This window comes from Myxocyprinus asiaticus, chromosome 44 (assembly GCF_019703515.2).
Source record: "Myxocyprinus asiaticus isolate MX2 ecotype Aquarium Trade chromosome 44, UBuf_Myxa_2, whole genome shotgun sequence".
Taxonomy (NCBI): domain Eukaryota; kingdom Metazoa; phylum Chordata; class Actinopteri; order Cypriniformes; family Catostomidae; genus Myxocyprinus; species Myxocyprinus asiaticus.
In genome coordinates this window covers 33208881-33223368 of record NC_059387.1, presented here as the reverse complement: position 1 = coordinate 33223368, position 14488 = coordinate 33208881, and the positions used below count along the sequence as shown (strand labels likewise).

Sequence of the window (14488 nt, the reverse complement as noted above, 5' to 3'; positions counted from 1 at the left end):
TTCTTTTCTTATTGCATTCATATTGTCTGTGACAATATTTTTTTCGCATTTAAGTTCAATTACTTCAAGTGAAAAGTCACAAATTCATCAGACCAACTTTTTTTAATTATTTTTTATGATTTTTACATCAGAAAGTAAAATAAAGCTTGAAAACGCATTATTATTTATATATATTTTTTAAATATTTATAATCTTTAGATTGTATTTATTTAATATTTATATTTTTTAATAATTAATTTTCTTTTAAATGTAATTTTAATCAATTATTTAATTTGTTATTACACTGATATTTATTATTTATAATTAAAATGTGTACACCGTAGTTGTATCTGTAGTGTTGCTTTAAATCCAAGTTTCTCTAGCAAGTCAGGCCATCTTTGGAACACTCTCGGTAGGCTATTTCCAGTCATGCCAGTGCAGCTCCAATCTACATGAATGGATAAAGACTGAAATCTTAAAAACGGTTGGTCAAAATTACGATCAAAGAAAATATTTCAAACCAGAAATTAAATGTGATAATATTGAAATCAGAAATTGTGCTTCTTTACCTCAAATTACGCTAAACCACACAATTTTCCCAACTTGTATAGCTAATGCGCATGCGCGTTAGCGAGTTGATTGACAGGCGATGTCTATATCTAAAAGATGATTAGCTCTTTTAACTTTAAGGCGGGACTTCTTTTCTACATCCGTTGACTGTTGGGCGCTAGAGCTTCCCATTCATATTAATAGAAGTGGCCCGTCTCAGCTAAACATTCTCTGTTTAAATATAATTTCATACGTCATTACGCTGGGTGATGTCGGTCACCACGTCTTGTGACATCACTGTGACGGCATAGTCAAAACAACGAAAGATGATGCTAGCGTCTCGCAGCCGCGATTAAAATGTCTGGTTTGTAACGATCGCCAGGACTTACGTCAGATATTTCTCATCTTAATGCCATGATTGTGTTGGACTATGAGTTTGGCAGCGTTTTAATCGGGATACAAGAGAAAAAACTGATCACAACACCATCTTTGTCGCTACCGGTTTGCTAACGACAGGTGTCGGTACAGCAGTCAAACCCGGTACGCCTGAAAGCCCTGGACTATTGTTTATTTTATTTAAAATGTATGATTTAAAGTCATATAGTGGTTGTTCTTGCCAACGGGCTACTTCAAATTGATTTTAAGCTAGTAAAGTGGCTGTAGACTTCCAAATGTGTCTGTCTGTCAGTAGAGTTTCTGTTTAATTACACATTTAAGTACACATTTTACTTGATTGTCATGATTAACTTTAAGTTTAGTAAAAATGAATGCATTTTATACTCAATATCGTGATGGATGACTTCTGAATCATCTGTCACAGCTGTACAAGATTATCAGAATAGTTCAGATGTGTGTTACTGTAGTTCATAATATGTGTGTACTAGGTGTTAATGTTGTCAACATGCCTGTATTATGTGCTACTGTTGTTTATATGTCTCACTTTAGTGCAGATGTGTGTGTGTGACATGTTACCATAGACTTCATGCATGTAGTTTGTGTTACTGTAATCTGCTTGCTTAATATCTGTGTAATGTGCATTACTGTTGTCATTTTGTGTGTAAAGTGTGTGTTTGATGTGTTCCTGCAGTGTGAGACGGTTTACTCGAGGCAGGTATCTGGGTTTCCGGGAGAGGCCGGTGCTCACCGAAGAGACGGGGAACAGGATTGGTAAGCAGGGGGGAGCGGCCACCGCAGAGCCCGTGGAGAAGATGTCAAGCAGCCCAGAGAAAAGCTCCTCAGCGCAGGAGCTCAAGGAGCAGGGCAACCGTCTGTTCCTCAGCCGCAAATACCAGGAGGCCGCAACCTGCTACAGCAAAGCCATTGTGAGTAGAGCCAACAGTGTCCGCCCACTTTTTCAGCCGCCTTGGTTCCGGAAGTATTTCCCCCATTCATTTATTTTCATAAGGAATTCATAAAATCTTCATAAAAGAGTTGTAAGCCATAAACTAAACCAACCAGGTGCATCACAACTTTACAAACTTTGTTTTGAGGCAAACAGCATTTTTTTATATTTGAGTGAACTATCCCTTTAAAGAGTAGTTTTTATGTAGAAATATAACACTACAAGACGCAGACTCATCGCTTTTGATGTCTGCAATGAGAAGTCCCAGTCCCAGTTCGCAGGGTTTCAATCCTGTGCACACAGTCCCGTCCAACAAGAGAACAATAATGGCCAAAGAAATTGTGAGAAAATAGCAATGCAATGCAAACAATCCCTATTAATAACCTGTCATGTTTTGTAAAGTTATTAAATTACTGTACTATACTATGCACTTTACTGAACGTACCTCTGATATGATGTTTGCAGAATCGGAATCCCTCAGTGGCCGTGTACTACACTAACAGAGCACTATGCTTCGTGAAGCTACAGCAGCATGACAAGGCATTAGCCGATTGTAAACATGCCCTCGAGCTTGACAGCCAATCAGTGAAGGCGCACTTTTTCCTGGGCCAATGTCAGCTAGAGCTGGAGAACTATGAAGAGGCCATTGGCAACCTGCAGAGAGGTACAAACACACATACACACACACACACACACACACACACTAGGGGGGTGCACAATTAATCAAAAAGATAATCGAGATTACAGTTACAGCTGCCACAATTAACTAATCGTGACAAATGTCTTATATATCAGTCCATGTAGGTATCGAAATGTTCCACTTAACATGTTTTTCCAGCGGTTAAGCATTGGAACCAATCACAAGTCTGTTCCTCACTTCTGTTTTTAATAATGATTATGTTTTTCATGCTTCTAAGAGGGCCAATTTAAAATTGACTGTTTGGGCACTGTCGTCATTCACTGATAAAACTGCTATAAAGTTTTTCAGAAACAGTTCTCAACTTGATTTGGATGTGTAACCTACAAATAAATATGACATGCTGTTGATCTACCCAAAATAAGTGTTTCGATGTGAATTGTATTAATTGAATAATCAACACTTTTTGTCATCATTGTGCAGCCCTAACGCACATAAAAATTCTATAGAAAACAGAAATACAGAATATTTTGATTTGAGAGATCACACATTTGTATTCCATATAGTTGTTCTTTACCCTGTAGTTGGGCTAGGTTTAGGTTTAGAACTTCATTAATCCCGTAAGGCAATTAAAGATAGGGCTACAGCAGTGCTTCAGAGAAAAAAGAATATTAAAAGTACATAAAAAACAAAAAAAACAATGACAGAAATTCAAAGAAGAGTTAGAATAATAGATAAGTAATATTTACATTGTTAAAAAAAGTTATAAATGTTAATATTATACACTATATTGCCAAAAGAATTCGCTCACCCATCCAAATAATTGAATTCAGGTGTTCCAATCACTTCCATGGCCACAGGTGTATAAAATGAAGCACCTAGGCATGAAAACTGCTTCTACAAACATTTGTGAAAGAATGGGCCGCTCTCAGGAGCTCAGTTAATTCCAGCGTGGTACTGTGATAGGATGCCACCTGTGCAACAAGTCCAGTCATGAAATTTCCTCACTACTAAATATTCCACAGTCAACTGTCAGTGGTATTATAACAAAGTGGAAGTGATTGGAAATGACAGCAACTCAGCCACGAAGTGGTAGGCCACGTAAAATGACAGAGCAGGGTCAGCGGATGCTGAGGCGCATAGTGCGCAGAGGTCGCCAACTTTCTGCAGAGTCAGTCGCTACAGACCTCCAAAGTTCATGTGGCCTTCAGATTAGCTCAAGAACAGTGCGTAGAGAGCTTCATGGAATGGGTTTCCATGGCCGAGCAGCTGCATCCAAGCCATACATCACCAAGTGCAATTCAAAGCGTCGGATGCAGTGGTGTAAAGCACACCGCCACTGGACTCTAGAGCAGTGGAGACGCGTTCTCTGGAGTGACGAATCACGCTTCTCCATCTGGCAATCTGATGGACGAGTCTGGGTTTGGCGGTTGCCAGGAGAACGGTACTTGTCTGACTGCATTGTGCCAACTGTGAAGTTTGGTGGAGGGGGGATTATGGTGTGGGGTTGTTTTTCAGGAGCTGGGCTTGGCCCCTTAGTTCCAGTGAAAGGAACTCTGAATGCTTCAGCATACCAAGAGATTTTGGACAATTCCATGCTCCCAACTTTGTGGGAACAGTTTGGGGATGACCCCTTCCTGTTCCAACATGACTGCGCACCAGTGCACAAAGCAAGGTCCATAAAGACATGGATGAGCGAGTTTGGTGTGGAAGAACTTGACTGGCCTGCACAGAGTCCTGACCTCAACCCGATAGAGCACCTTTGGGATGAATTAGAGCGAAGACTGCGAGCCAGGCCTTCTCGTCCAACATCAGTGTCTGACCTCACAAATGCGCTTCTGGAAGAATGGTCAAAAATTCCCATAAACACACTCCTAAACCTTGTGGAAAGCCTTCCCAGAAGAGTTGAAGCTGTTATAGCTGCAAAGGGTGGGCCGACGTCATATTAAACCCTATGGATTAAGAATGGGATGTCACTTAAGTTCATATGCGTCTAAAGGCAGATGAGCGAATACTTTTGGCAATATAGTGTATATATCTCAGCGCTGCGCCACTGCTGAATTATGAGCACCGCTGTAGGGATTTCACATGGTTAATTTAATATTCTTGATACAACATAACGCTTGTCAGCCCCAGTCAGCTGTGCACTTTCTACACTGCAAAAGGAATCCCGCCACACACACACAAATATACGCACAAACTCACAGTGATGTCACCGCATAACAACACGTGTCAAACTCGCTTCATTTCAAGTTGCCCGCAAGCTCTTTTCTGAAACGCAGGATGGCAGGGAACGCAATATTTCACTGAACAATCAGTTAGCGCTTTCCTTGTGAATATAAATGAGCCTTCCCCTGTCATCTGTATGTTTTGGAGCGCCTTTTGCTTCAAAAGTGGAATGAAACAGCGCTACACTTGTCAATTATCAACATGGCTTAGTCATAGCAGCACGAGGGCAGAGCAGGTGCGGTAATTCGCAGACTGGTCTCAACCACATAGACTATTTTAAATGCACTTGTGAACCAGTGACATGGGCGGCGGGGATTGTGAAACCCATTTGAATGTGGTACAGAATTGTATGTTGCAAAACTCTCGGTGGTGAAACTAGTTTAAAACAGACAGCCCCCACATTCTAAACGGCACTGACAAAGAAAACGGGATAAAACATAAATTCGAAGGCTTTTCAATTCTCAGATCACAACGCTTACAAAAAGTGTACCATGGATTTACTGCAGTAACACTAACTGTACTGTACTGAACTTTCTAAATGTATTTAGACTGCTGTTTTTTCATTACAAAAATGCCATTCGAAACCATAGTTAGTAACCATGGTAGTGATGAGCCATGCATGGTTTTATGGTTACCATGAACCATTACAAGTATTGTTAAAACTGTGGATACTATGGAAGAACTATGGTGCATTTTCATAATTATGGACCAAGCTATCAGTTTTCCATCTGTGTAAAATCTGTACTCGTGAAATGCTCTCTGACTGTAGGAAATGTAAGTTGTTTTGTTTGCATTCAGAAGTTCCAAGACATGACTGTAGTTTTATGAGTATGAGCCTGAAGTCTGGCTTTTTTATGGCGGTTTTGGAGCAGTGGCTTCTTCCTCACTGAGCAGCCTTTCAGGTTATGTTGAAATAGGACTCGTTTTACTGTAGATATAGATACTTGTCTACCTGTTTCCTCCAGCATCTTCACATGGTCCTTTGCTGTTGTTCTGGGATTGATTTGCATTTTTCACACCAAACTACATTCATCTCTAGGAGACAGAATGTGTCTCCTTCCTGAGTGGTATGAGGGTTACGTGGTCCCATTGTGTTTATACTTGCATACTGTTGTTTGTAAAGATGAACGTGGTACCTTCAGGTGTTTGGAAATTGCTGCCAAGGATGAACCAGACTTGTGGAGGTCCAATATGTTTTTTTCTGAGGTCTTGGCTGATTTCTTTTGATTTTCCCATGATGTCAAGCAAAGAGGCACAAATTTGAAGGTAGGCCTTAAAATACATCCACAGGTACACCTCCAATTCAGTACACCTCCTATCAGAAGCTAATTGTCTAAAGGCTTGACATCATTTTCTGGAATTTTCCAAGCTGCTTAAAGGCACAGTTAACTTAGTGTATGTAAACTTCTGACACACTGGAATTGTGATATGGTCAATTAAAAGTGAAACAATCTGTCTGTAAACAATTGTTGGAAAAATTACTCATGTCATGCACAAAGTAGATGTCCTAAACGACTTGCCAAAACTATAATTTGCTAATATGAAATCTGTGGAGTGGTTAAAAAATTAGTTTTAATGACTTCCCCGAAATGGATAATTCACCCGAACATTCTGTCATCATGTACTCACCCTCATGTTGTTCCAAACCCATATGACTTTCTTCCTTCCATGGAACATAATAGATGATTGTTAAGTAGATTGTTAGCCTCAGTCACTATTCACTTTCATTGCACCTATTTCTATACAATGAAAGTCATCTGTCAGTTTCTAACATTATGCTAAAAAAAAATTGTGTTCCACAAAAGAAAGAAAGTCATATGGGTTTGGAACAACAAGAGGGTGAGTACATGATGACCGATCAATTATTTTTACTTTTGGGTGAACTCTTCAACACTTGTGTTATTTCATAGTTTTGATGACTTTACTATTATTCTAAAATGTGGAAAATAGTAATAATGCAAAATGAGTAGGTGTGCTCAAACTTTTGACTGACAGTTGTTCCACATCAGTGTGATGAAATTGTATTGTGTAATATTTAATTTTTCTTGACGTCAACTGCTGTTTTTTAGCCTATAACCTGGCGAAGGAACAACGTCTGAATTTTGGCGACGATATTCCGAGTGCTCTTCGCATTGCCAAGAAAAAACGCTGGAACAGCATAGAAGAGAAACGAATCAGCCAAGAAAACGATCTGCATGCTTATCTCACGAAACTCATCCTGGACGAGAAAGAGAGGTGACACTATATCTGTCAGTCCTGTCTGTCTTTGCGATGATGATCTAAATCAGTGTGTTTTAATATCTTTTTGTCTGTTTAATTGTGTTATCAGAGAGATGGAGGACTCCAGATTGAAAGACTCTGAAGACAGTCAGAATGGAAGCGAGATTAGCAAAATCAAATCCAAACACGTGAGACACATTCATAAAAATTTGAGCGACTCATTAAATATAACGCATTAATATAAAATAAAAAGTTGTTAAAAAATATTCAATTAGACATAACTGAAATGAGGTCAAGTCAGCAGCATCTTTACACATGTGAAGTGTGTGGACAGTTGTGCTGGCTTGAGTTCAGTGTTTTCATGCCCCGTGCATTTTGATGCAGCTTGAGAAAACAGAATTTGTTAAAGAGTGCTGTTGCATAAATCGACATATGAGCGTCATCCACACAAATGAGGAAACTTACTAATTAGAGGTTGACCGATAGTGGATTTTGCACATACTTTTTACTAAGGTGGTGGGAAAGGCAATCGGCTGATTCGTTTTTAAAATGTATTAATTGAATGTTAAAAATTTTTTTTTTTTGTCTTTCCTTACTGTGACGGGCACAGACACAGAGGCTGTAAGAGTCAGAAATGAGCAAAATCCCAGATGCGTGTTTGTTGTGCAACCAAAATCCCAATAAAACCAGAAAAATTAAGGTTTGGTGCATAACATGACACTTTTATTATGAACAAGCCAGGGACTCTTATTTTGAAATGTCTGTGCTTACAGCTCAAAACAACACATGTTCTCGTACACAATCATCTACAATGTATTACAATATAATCACTATATAGTAAACATGTACAAAGTACATAAATACTGTATGAGCAGTAATTCATCAACAGTTGATCATCATTCATGAATAGTAGATCATCGCTTGTCTATTGTCATATCTGTGTTTTTCTTATAACATTTTGTATTTATAATCGTGAATTAGTCTTGAGTCTTGGCTCCGTTACAATGCTCTATATGTAAATATTCACCAAATTGAGCTTTTTGTGGCCTATAGATTCACCAGACGAAGGGTTTTGGCCACAGAGGAACATGGAGGAAATTAAAAACTATCGCATCTATCGTGTCGATTTTTGCTAATAACCAATAGTTACAAAAAGCAACTATCGGCCCTGATTAATGGGTAAAACCGATATATCGGTTGACCTCTATTACTAATTACACACAGGCCTTTTTTTATTTTATTTTTACTAAATATGTTAATACGTTAACTGAAAAAATATATTTCACAGCCCTAATCTCTGAATTGTGTGTAGTGATGTCATTTCCTGTGCTCTGTTTAGGATAAATATTTGATGGACATGGATGAGCTCTTCTCTCAAGCAGATGAAAAGAGGAAGGTAAGGAGAGAAAATCTGAAGAAATGTGATAAATTTTTCAACACTGATCTCTCAAAAACTGCTATCCATTAACATGTTATCGTACACATACAGTATATGGAATATTACCAGAAACTGAACTGAACAGAAACAAACTCATTGACTATTTATACACAGACACTAATTGCAATTTAAAAAGCCACAGGTGTGGGAAATTAACATTTAATTGCCATTTAAACCTGTGTGTGTCACCTTGTGTGTCTGTAACAAGACCAAACATTCAAGGGTATGTAAACTTTTGATAAGGGCCATTTGGGTGATTTCTGTTATCATTATGATTTAAAAAGGAGCCAAACAACTACAGGTGCATCTCAATAAATTAGAATGTTGTGGAAAAGTTCATTTATTTCAGTAATTCAACTCAAATTGTGAAACTCGTGTATTAAATAAATTAAATGCACACAGACTGAAGTAGTTTAAGTCTTTGGTTCTTTTAATTGTGATGATTTTGGCTCACATTTAACAAAAACCCACCAATTCACTATCTCAAAAAATTAGAATATGGTGACATGCCAATCAGCTAATCAACTCAAAACACCTGCAAAGGTTTCCTGAGCCTTCAAAATGGTCTCTCAGTTTGGTTCACTAGACTACACAATCATGGGGAAGACTGCTGATCTGACAGTTGTCCAGAAGACAATCATTGACACCCTTCACAAGGAGGGTAAGCCACAAACATTCATTGCCAAAGAAGCTGGCTGTTCACAGAGTGCTGTATCCAAGCATGTTAACAGAAAGTTGAGTGGAAGGAAAAAGTGTGGAAGAAAAAGATGCACAACCAACCGAGAGAACCGCAGCCTTATGAGGATTGTCAAGCAAAATCGATTCAAGAATTTGGGTGAACTTCACAAGGAATGGACTGAGGCTGGGGTCAAGGCATCAAGAGCCACCACACACAGACGTGTCAAGGAATTTGGCTACAGTTGTCGTATTCCTCTTGTTAAGCCACTCCTGAACCACAGACAACGTCAGAGGCGTCTTACCTGGGCTAAGGAGAAGAACTGGACTGTTGCCCAGTGGTCCAAAGTCCTCTTTTCAGATGAGAGCAAGTTTTGTATTTCATTTGGAAACCAAGGTCCTAGAGTCTGGAGGAAGGGTGGAGAAGCTCATAGCCCAAGTTGCTTGAAGTCCAGTGTTAAGTTTCCACAGTCTGTGATGATTTGGGGTGCAATGTCATCTGCTGGTGTTGGTCCATTGTGTTTTTTGAAAACCAAAGTCACTGCACCCGTTTACCAAGAAATTTTGGAGCACTTCATGCTTCCTTCTGCTGACTAGCTTTTTAAAGATGCTGATTTCATTTTCCAGCAGGATTTGGCACCTGCCCACACTGCCAAAAGCACCAAAAGTTGGTTAAATGACCATGGTGTTGGTGTGCTTGACTGGCCAGCAAACTCTCCAGACCTGAACCCCATAGAGAATCTATGGGGTATTGCCAAGAGGAAAATGAGAAACAAGAGACCAAAAAATGCAGATGAGCTGAAGGCCACTGTCAAAGAAACCTGGGCTTCCATACCACCTCAGCAGTGCCACAAACTGATCACCTCCATGCCACGCCAAATTGAGGCAGTAATTAAAGCAAAAGGAGCCCCTACCAAGTATTGAGTACACATACAGTAAATGAACATACTTTCCAGAAGGCCAACAATTCACTAAAAATGTTTTTTTTATTGGTCTTATGATGTATTCTAATTTTTTGAGATAGTGAATTGGTGGGTTTTTGTTAAATGTGAGCCAAAATCATCACAATTAAAAGAACCAAAGACTTAAACTACTTCAGTCTGTGTGCATTGAATTTATTTAATACACGAGTTTCACAATTTGAGTTGAATTACTGAAATAAATGAACTTTCCATGACATTCTAATTTATTGAGATGCACCTGTATGTGATAATAAATGGCTTCATATGATCACTATCCTTAAATAAAAGACAGTTTTTTGCATGATCAGTCATATTTTCAAAATCAATGCCAAAATTTCACAATTTCTGCCAGGGTATGCAAACTTTTGAGCACAACTGTATTTTATATCTGTTTAATTATATTTAATAAATTCGATTTCATTTTATGGACCAAATATTAACTGTGGGGGAGTAATATTTTAGAGCAGGGGTCCTGGGGGGACTAGGGGGGTCCACAGAAAATGAAAATAAATAAGTGTAAAAATGTAGGGGGAAAAGGTTGACACATTCACACTCTCGCAAGAATATCATCATATTTGGAGGTCCTTAGCATCAAAGTTTGAAAACCCCTGTTTTAGAGAATTAATGGATTAGTGGAATTTTCTGATACACATTAAAATTCATATTCAAACTCATGAACTGAAATTGTTAAATACTTCAAGTACTTTTTGCTGGACAGTGAACATAACAGTACATAAAAGTTTGCATAACAATTGATCAGGAACATTTGCTTATCTTGTATAATATTATGTGTCTTTGTGCAGAAGCGAGAGATTCCAGACTACTTGTGTGGAAAGATCAGTTTTGAGCTGATGAGAGAACCCTGTATTACGCCCAGCGGCATAACCTACGACCGCAAGGACATAGAGGAGCATCTACAGGTATGCACAGAGTCTCGACCTTTTCCGTTAAGGACTTCTCACATCGCTGGGTTTGGAACGCGAAACTATAGCAATTTTCCAAAATGGAAAAAATATGAGAGATGGATTATGACGGACAGGAGAGAGAAAGATGGAACTGTCTGTTGAAGCATTTCTTTTCTCGTTTTACTTTTTACTTTAGATTTGTGAATCTGAACCGGCTAAATCTTTTGAATTTATCATGTTTCGCACTTTTGTTAACAGCCAGATACTGTATGTTCTTTGCAGCAAACAATCACTATAACACAGTGCTGACTGGTTTAAATTGATTCGCTGTGCCCTCTTGTGGACAGATCTGTAAACCTGAAATAATGTATTTTTAATATAATTCATAATTTTGTAATATTTCGGCAGAAAATTCCAATTTAATTCAGCCCTAATGATCAGATTATAACTGCATGAACAGCAACAGCATGAAAATCTTTCATATTTTCTCTCTCTCTCTTTAGCGTGTCGGTCATTTTGACCCGGTCACCCGCAGCTCACTGACACAAGATCAGCTGATCCCCAATCTGGCCATGAAGGAAGTGATCGATGCCTTCATCCAGGAGAATGGCTGGGTGGAGGACTACTAAACACACATTCACACTCACACACACACACACACACACACACACACACACACACACACACACACACACACACACTCGAGTGGACTGTAGCAGAGTTCCCCGATACACAGAATGAATGAACCCCCGTATGTTCATGCACTTTAATCAGTGGAGCTCTGCTGTGGAATATCTTGCCTACAGAGTCACATCGGCCTCTCTGTCTGTCGCTCTTTCAAACTCTTTTGGATCATCCCCGCCGGTCTCTCCAATGTGATTTAACTTGGAATGACAATGCAGTAGCTGTGAATGTTACCCATGCTATCTCATCTGGCCTTAAAGGGATAGTTCACACAAAAATTGCTCATTTTGTCATCATTTACTCGTCCTCATGTCGTTCCAGGCCTCTGTATTATTTTCTTTCATTTGTGAAATGAAAAAGGAGATCCTTGACAGAGTGACCAAGCTTCTGCTTTTCATTTAAAGGGATAGTTCACCCAAAAATGAAAATTCTGTCATCATTTACTCAACCTTATGTCACTCCAAACCTGTATGACTTTCTTCTCCTGAACGCAAAAGATGTTTTGAAGAATGTTTCAACTGTTTCTGTGCATAGAATGAAAGTCAATGGGCCGATTAACTTTTATTGTGAGAACGAAATGCGTACAGGTTTGGAGCGACATGAGGGTGAGTAAATGACAGAATTTGACAGAATTTTCATTTTAGGGTGAACAATTCCTTTAAGAAAAGTTGATTTATACTGCTGAGCTCCAAAAACGACACAATGACATCATAAAAGTGGCTCATACAACTTGTGCGCTATATTTCAAGTCTTAAGACAGTAGCTTTGTGTGAGGAACAGACCGAAATTTACATCATTCATTGATCTTGCCTTTCGACATCTCATTTGAAGTCGTGATTTGCAGACGTGCAACAAAGTGTCATAATTTGTGTCACATGGTGTGATGTGTCCTAAGGCACCGTTTTTGAATCGAACACGCATGCGAATGAGATTTGAGAACAACGGCGGAGGGGAGATTTTCAGTGAATTACTATTCAAATTTCAGTCTGTTTGCTCGTGCAAAGCTGTCATATGGATTCAGAAGATTTTAAATAAAGCATACACATCGTATGAAGTACCTTTGTAATAACGTTTATGGTGTTTTTTTGGCAGTTTAAATCCACTTTCATTATGCAAAGTATGGAAGTAGTATGGAAAAGAACAGCTTGGACATTATGCTAAGTATCTCCTTTTGTGTTTAACAGAGCAAATAAAATCATACAGAATTGAAACTACATGATGGTGAGTAAATTATGATGGAATTTTCATTTTTGGATGGACTATCCCTTTAACAGGCATGTTCAGTTATTCCTTTACATTGATTTTTGTTCAGATGTTCAACAAAGATAGTCTAAAACATTGGCTAATGTTGGCTGTCATCGAGATAATAGTTAAACAGTTGAATAATCCTACTGTTTAAAGCAAAAGACAATGCTGTAATTTCATTATTGAATGTGAAATGAAAACATCATAAATGAGACACTCGTTAAGAAGAGGAAACATGTCAGCGTTACGCAGGTTGGTGTGTGTGTGTGTGTGTGTGTGAGAGAGAGTTTGTTCTTTAGGGACTACCAGTCACCTTAGGGATCTATATGCAGAATGAATGCGAGATGCTAGTGTAAAAAGTTATAAACGTGTAGAATGTTTCTAAGATACTAAAGCTTGGGTTAGAGCAGGATGTTGATTATAAAGTTTTGTAATGAGCGTGTAATCCACATCATATATCTTGACATTAATGCATCTACTGGCTGCCAATCAAAACAATTTGAGAATCTGTGTCATACAGATGACATCATCATTGTTATGGTGTATTATACGGTTAGTGACACTTTATGTCTGTGTTAGAGAGAGAGAGGTGAGTGATCAGGCTATTGATTTTTTTTTTTTTTATCTTACCTTTGGGGAAACTGAGTTTATTTTTCTGGCGCATACACAATTTTTTCCTGTTTAGTATCAGTATTGAGTTTTTTTTTTTTTTTTTTTTTGGGGTCAGACAGCCCTTGCTAGTAGCTGGACATTACGGTTTCCAAAACTGTGCATCTGGCACAGTTCAAATATTACTGAAGTGTAACAGATGGATGCATGTTAAAATAAATGTTATTTTGTTTTTGTACATAATGTGTTGAATTAAGTCTTTCTTTGCACACACAAGCCTTGGTTATGTTGCAAAGTTATAGTTACAGAAAATTCAAGCTATGTGAACATACAGTAGATGGATGTCTTTGACCTTTGCACTGCTTTTTGCACTTTTTAGACGCAATGTCAAGTTAAAAAGAATTTCAACTTTTAAAAACGCATCTCAAGACCCCTGCGTTCTGTTGTATTCTTTGCACTGCGTCTAGCTTTTTTAGTGCAAGAACGCATTTGGTCTGAATGGCCCCTTAACCTACAATACAGTTCACAATACAGTGCAGTGCACTGAATCTCTAATTCAGTATTTATTCAAAAACTTTTAATATTTTATTACTGTCTAGAGGTCCAGACTGCTGCTGGAGCTGCACATACATGGTACTATCGCGTGACATTCAGCACTGATAGGATGGACCAATCACAGCCGTTTATTATCACTGGATGAGAAATGATTGTATAGATACTGCTGTGGCGTTTTCATCCACAGGTACGAAACAGTGCAATTGTCATTTTTTGTATTAATTCAGTAATTATTCAAAACGTTTTAATATTATTAATCGGCTGTAAATTATTGTCCAGAGGTCCAGGGCTGCGTTTCTTTCATTTATTTTTTATTATCGCTGCTGAAGAAGCACATAAATGGTGATGTCACGTGGCACCTGTTACTTTTCTCAGAGGTGGTCAGGATGGACCAATCACAGTTGTTTATTATTACTGGAATGATGAGGAGTTTAAGAAAATATTGTATAGATAGTGCTG

At 38.4% G+C, this 14488-nt stretch overlaps 1 protein-coding gene across 1 annotated transcript; it reads left to right on the top strand.

Annotated features, from left to right (window-relative positions):
- The first annotated feature begins 824 nt into the window (after positions 1-824).
- LOC127434596 (E3 ubiquitin-protein ligase CHIP-like) lies at positions 825-13701 on the top strand. The gene is made up of 8 exons (XM_051687436.1): positions 825-1068; positions 1616-1850; positions 2336-2534; positions 6806-6971; positions 7066-7144; positions 8296-8352; positions 10835-10951; positions 11440-13701. The coding sequence occupies exons 2-8, from the start codon at positions 1737-1739 to the stop codon at positions 11563-11565; spliced, it is 858 nt and encodes a 285-aa protein (XP_051543396.1). The 5' UTR covers positions 825-1068; positions 1616-1736; the 3' UTR covers positions 11566-13701.
- Positions 13702-14488: the final 787 nt, after the last annotated feature.

Coding starts and splice junctions, on each gene's coding strand:
- LOC127434596 (XM_051687436.1), top strand. CDS start 1,737: ATGTCAAGCAGCCCAGAGAAAAGCTCCTCAGCGCAGGAGCTCAAGGAG. Junction 2,535..6,805: donor CATTGGCAACCTGCAGAGAG/GTACAAACACAC, acceptor GCTGTTTTTTAG/CCTATAACCTGGCGAAGGAA. Junction 6,972..7,065: donor ATCCTGGACGAGAAAGAGAG/GTGACACTATAT, acceptor TTGTGTTATCAG/AGAGATGGAGGACTCCAGAT.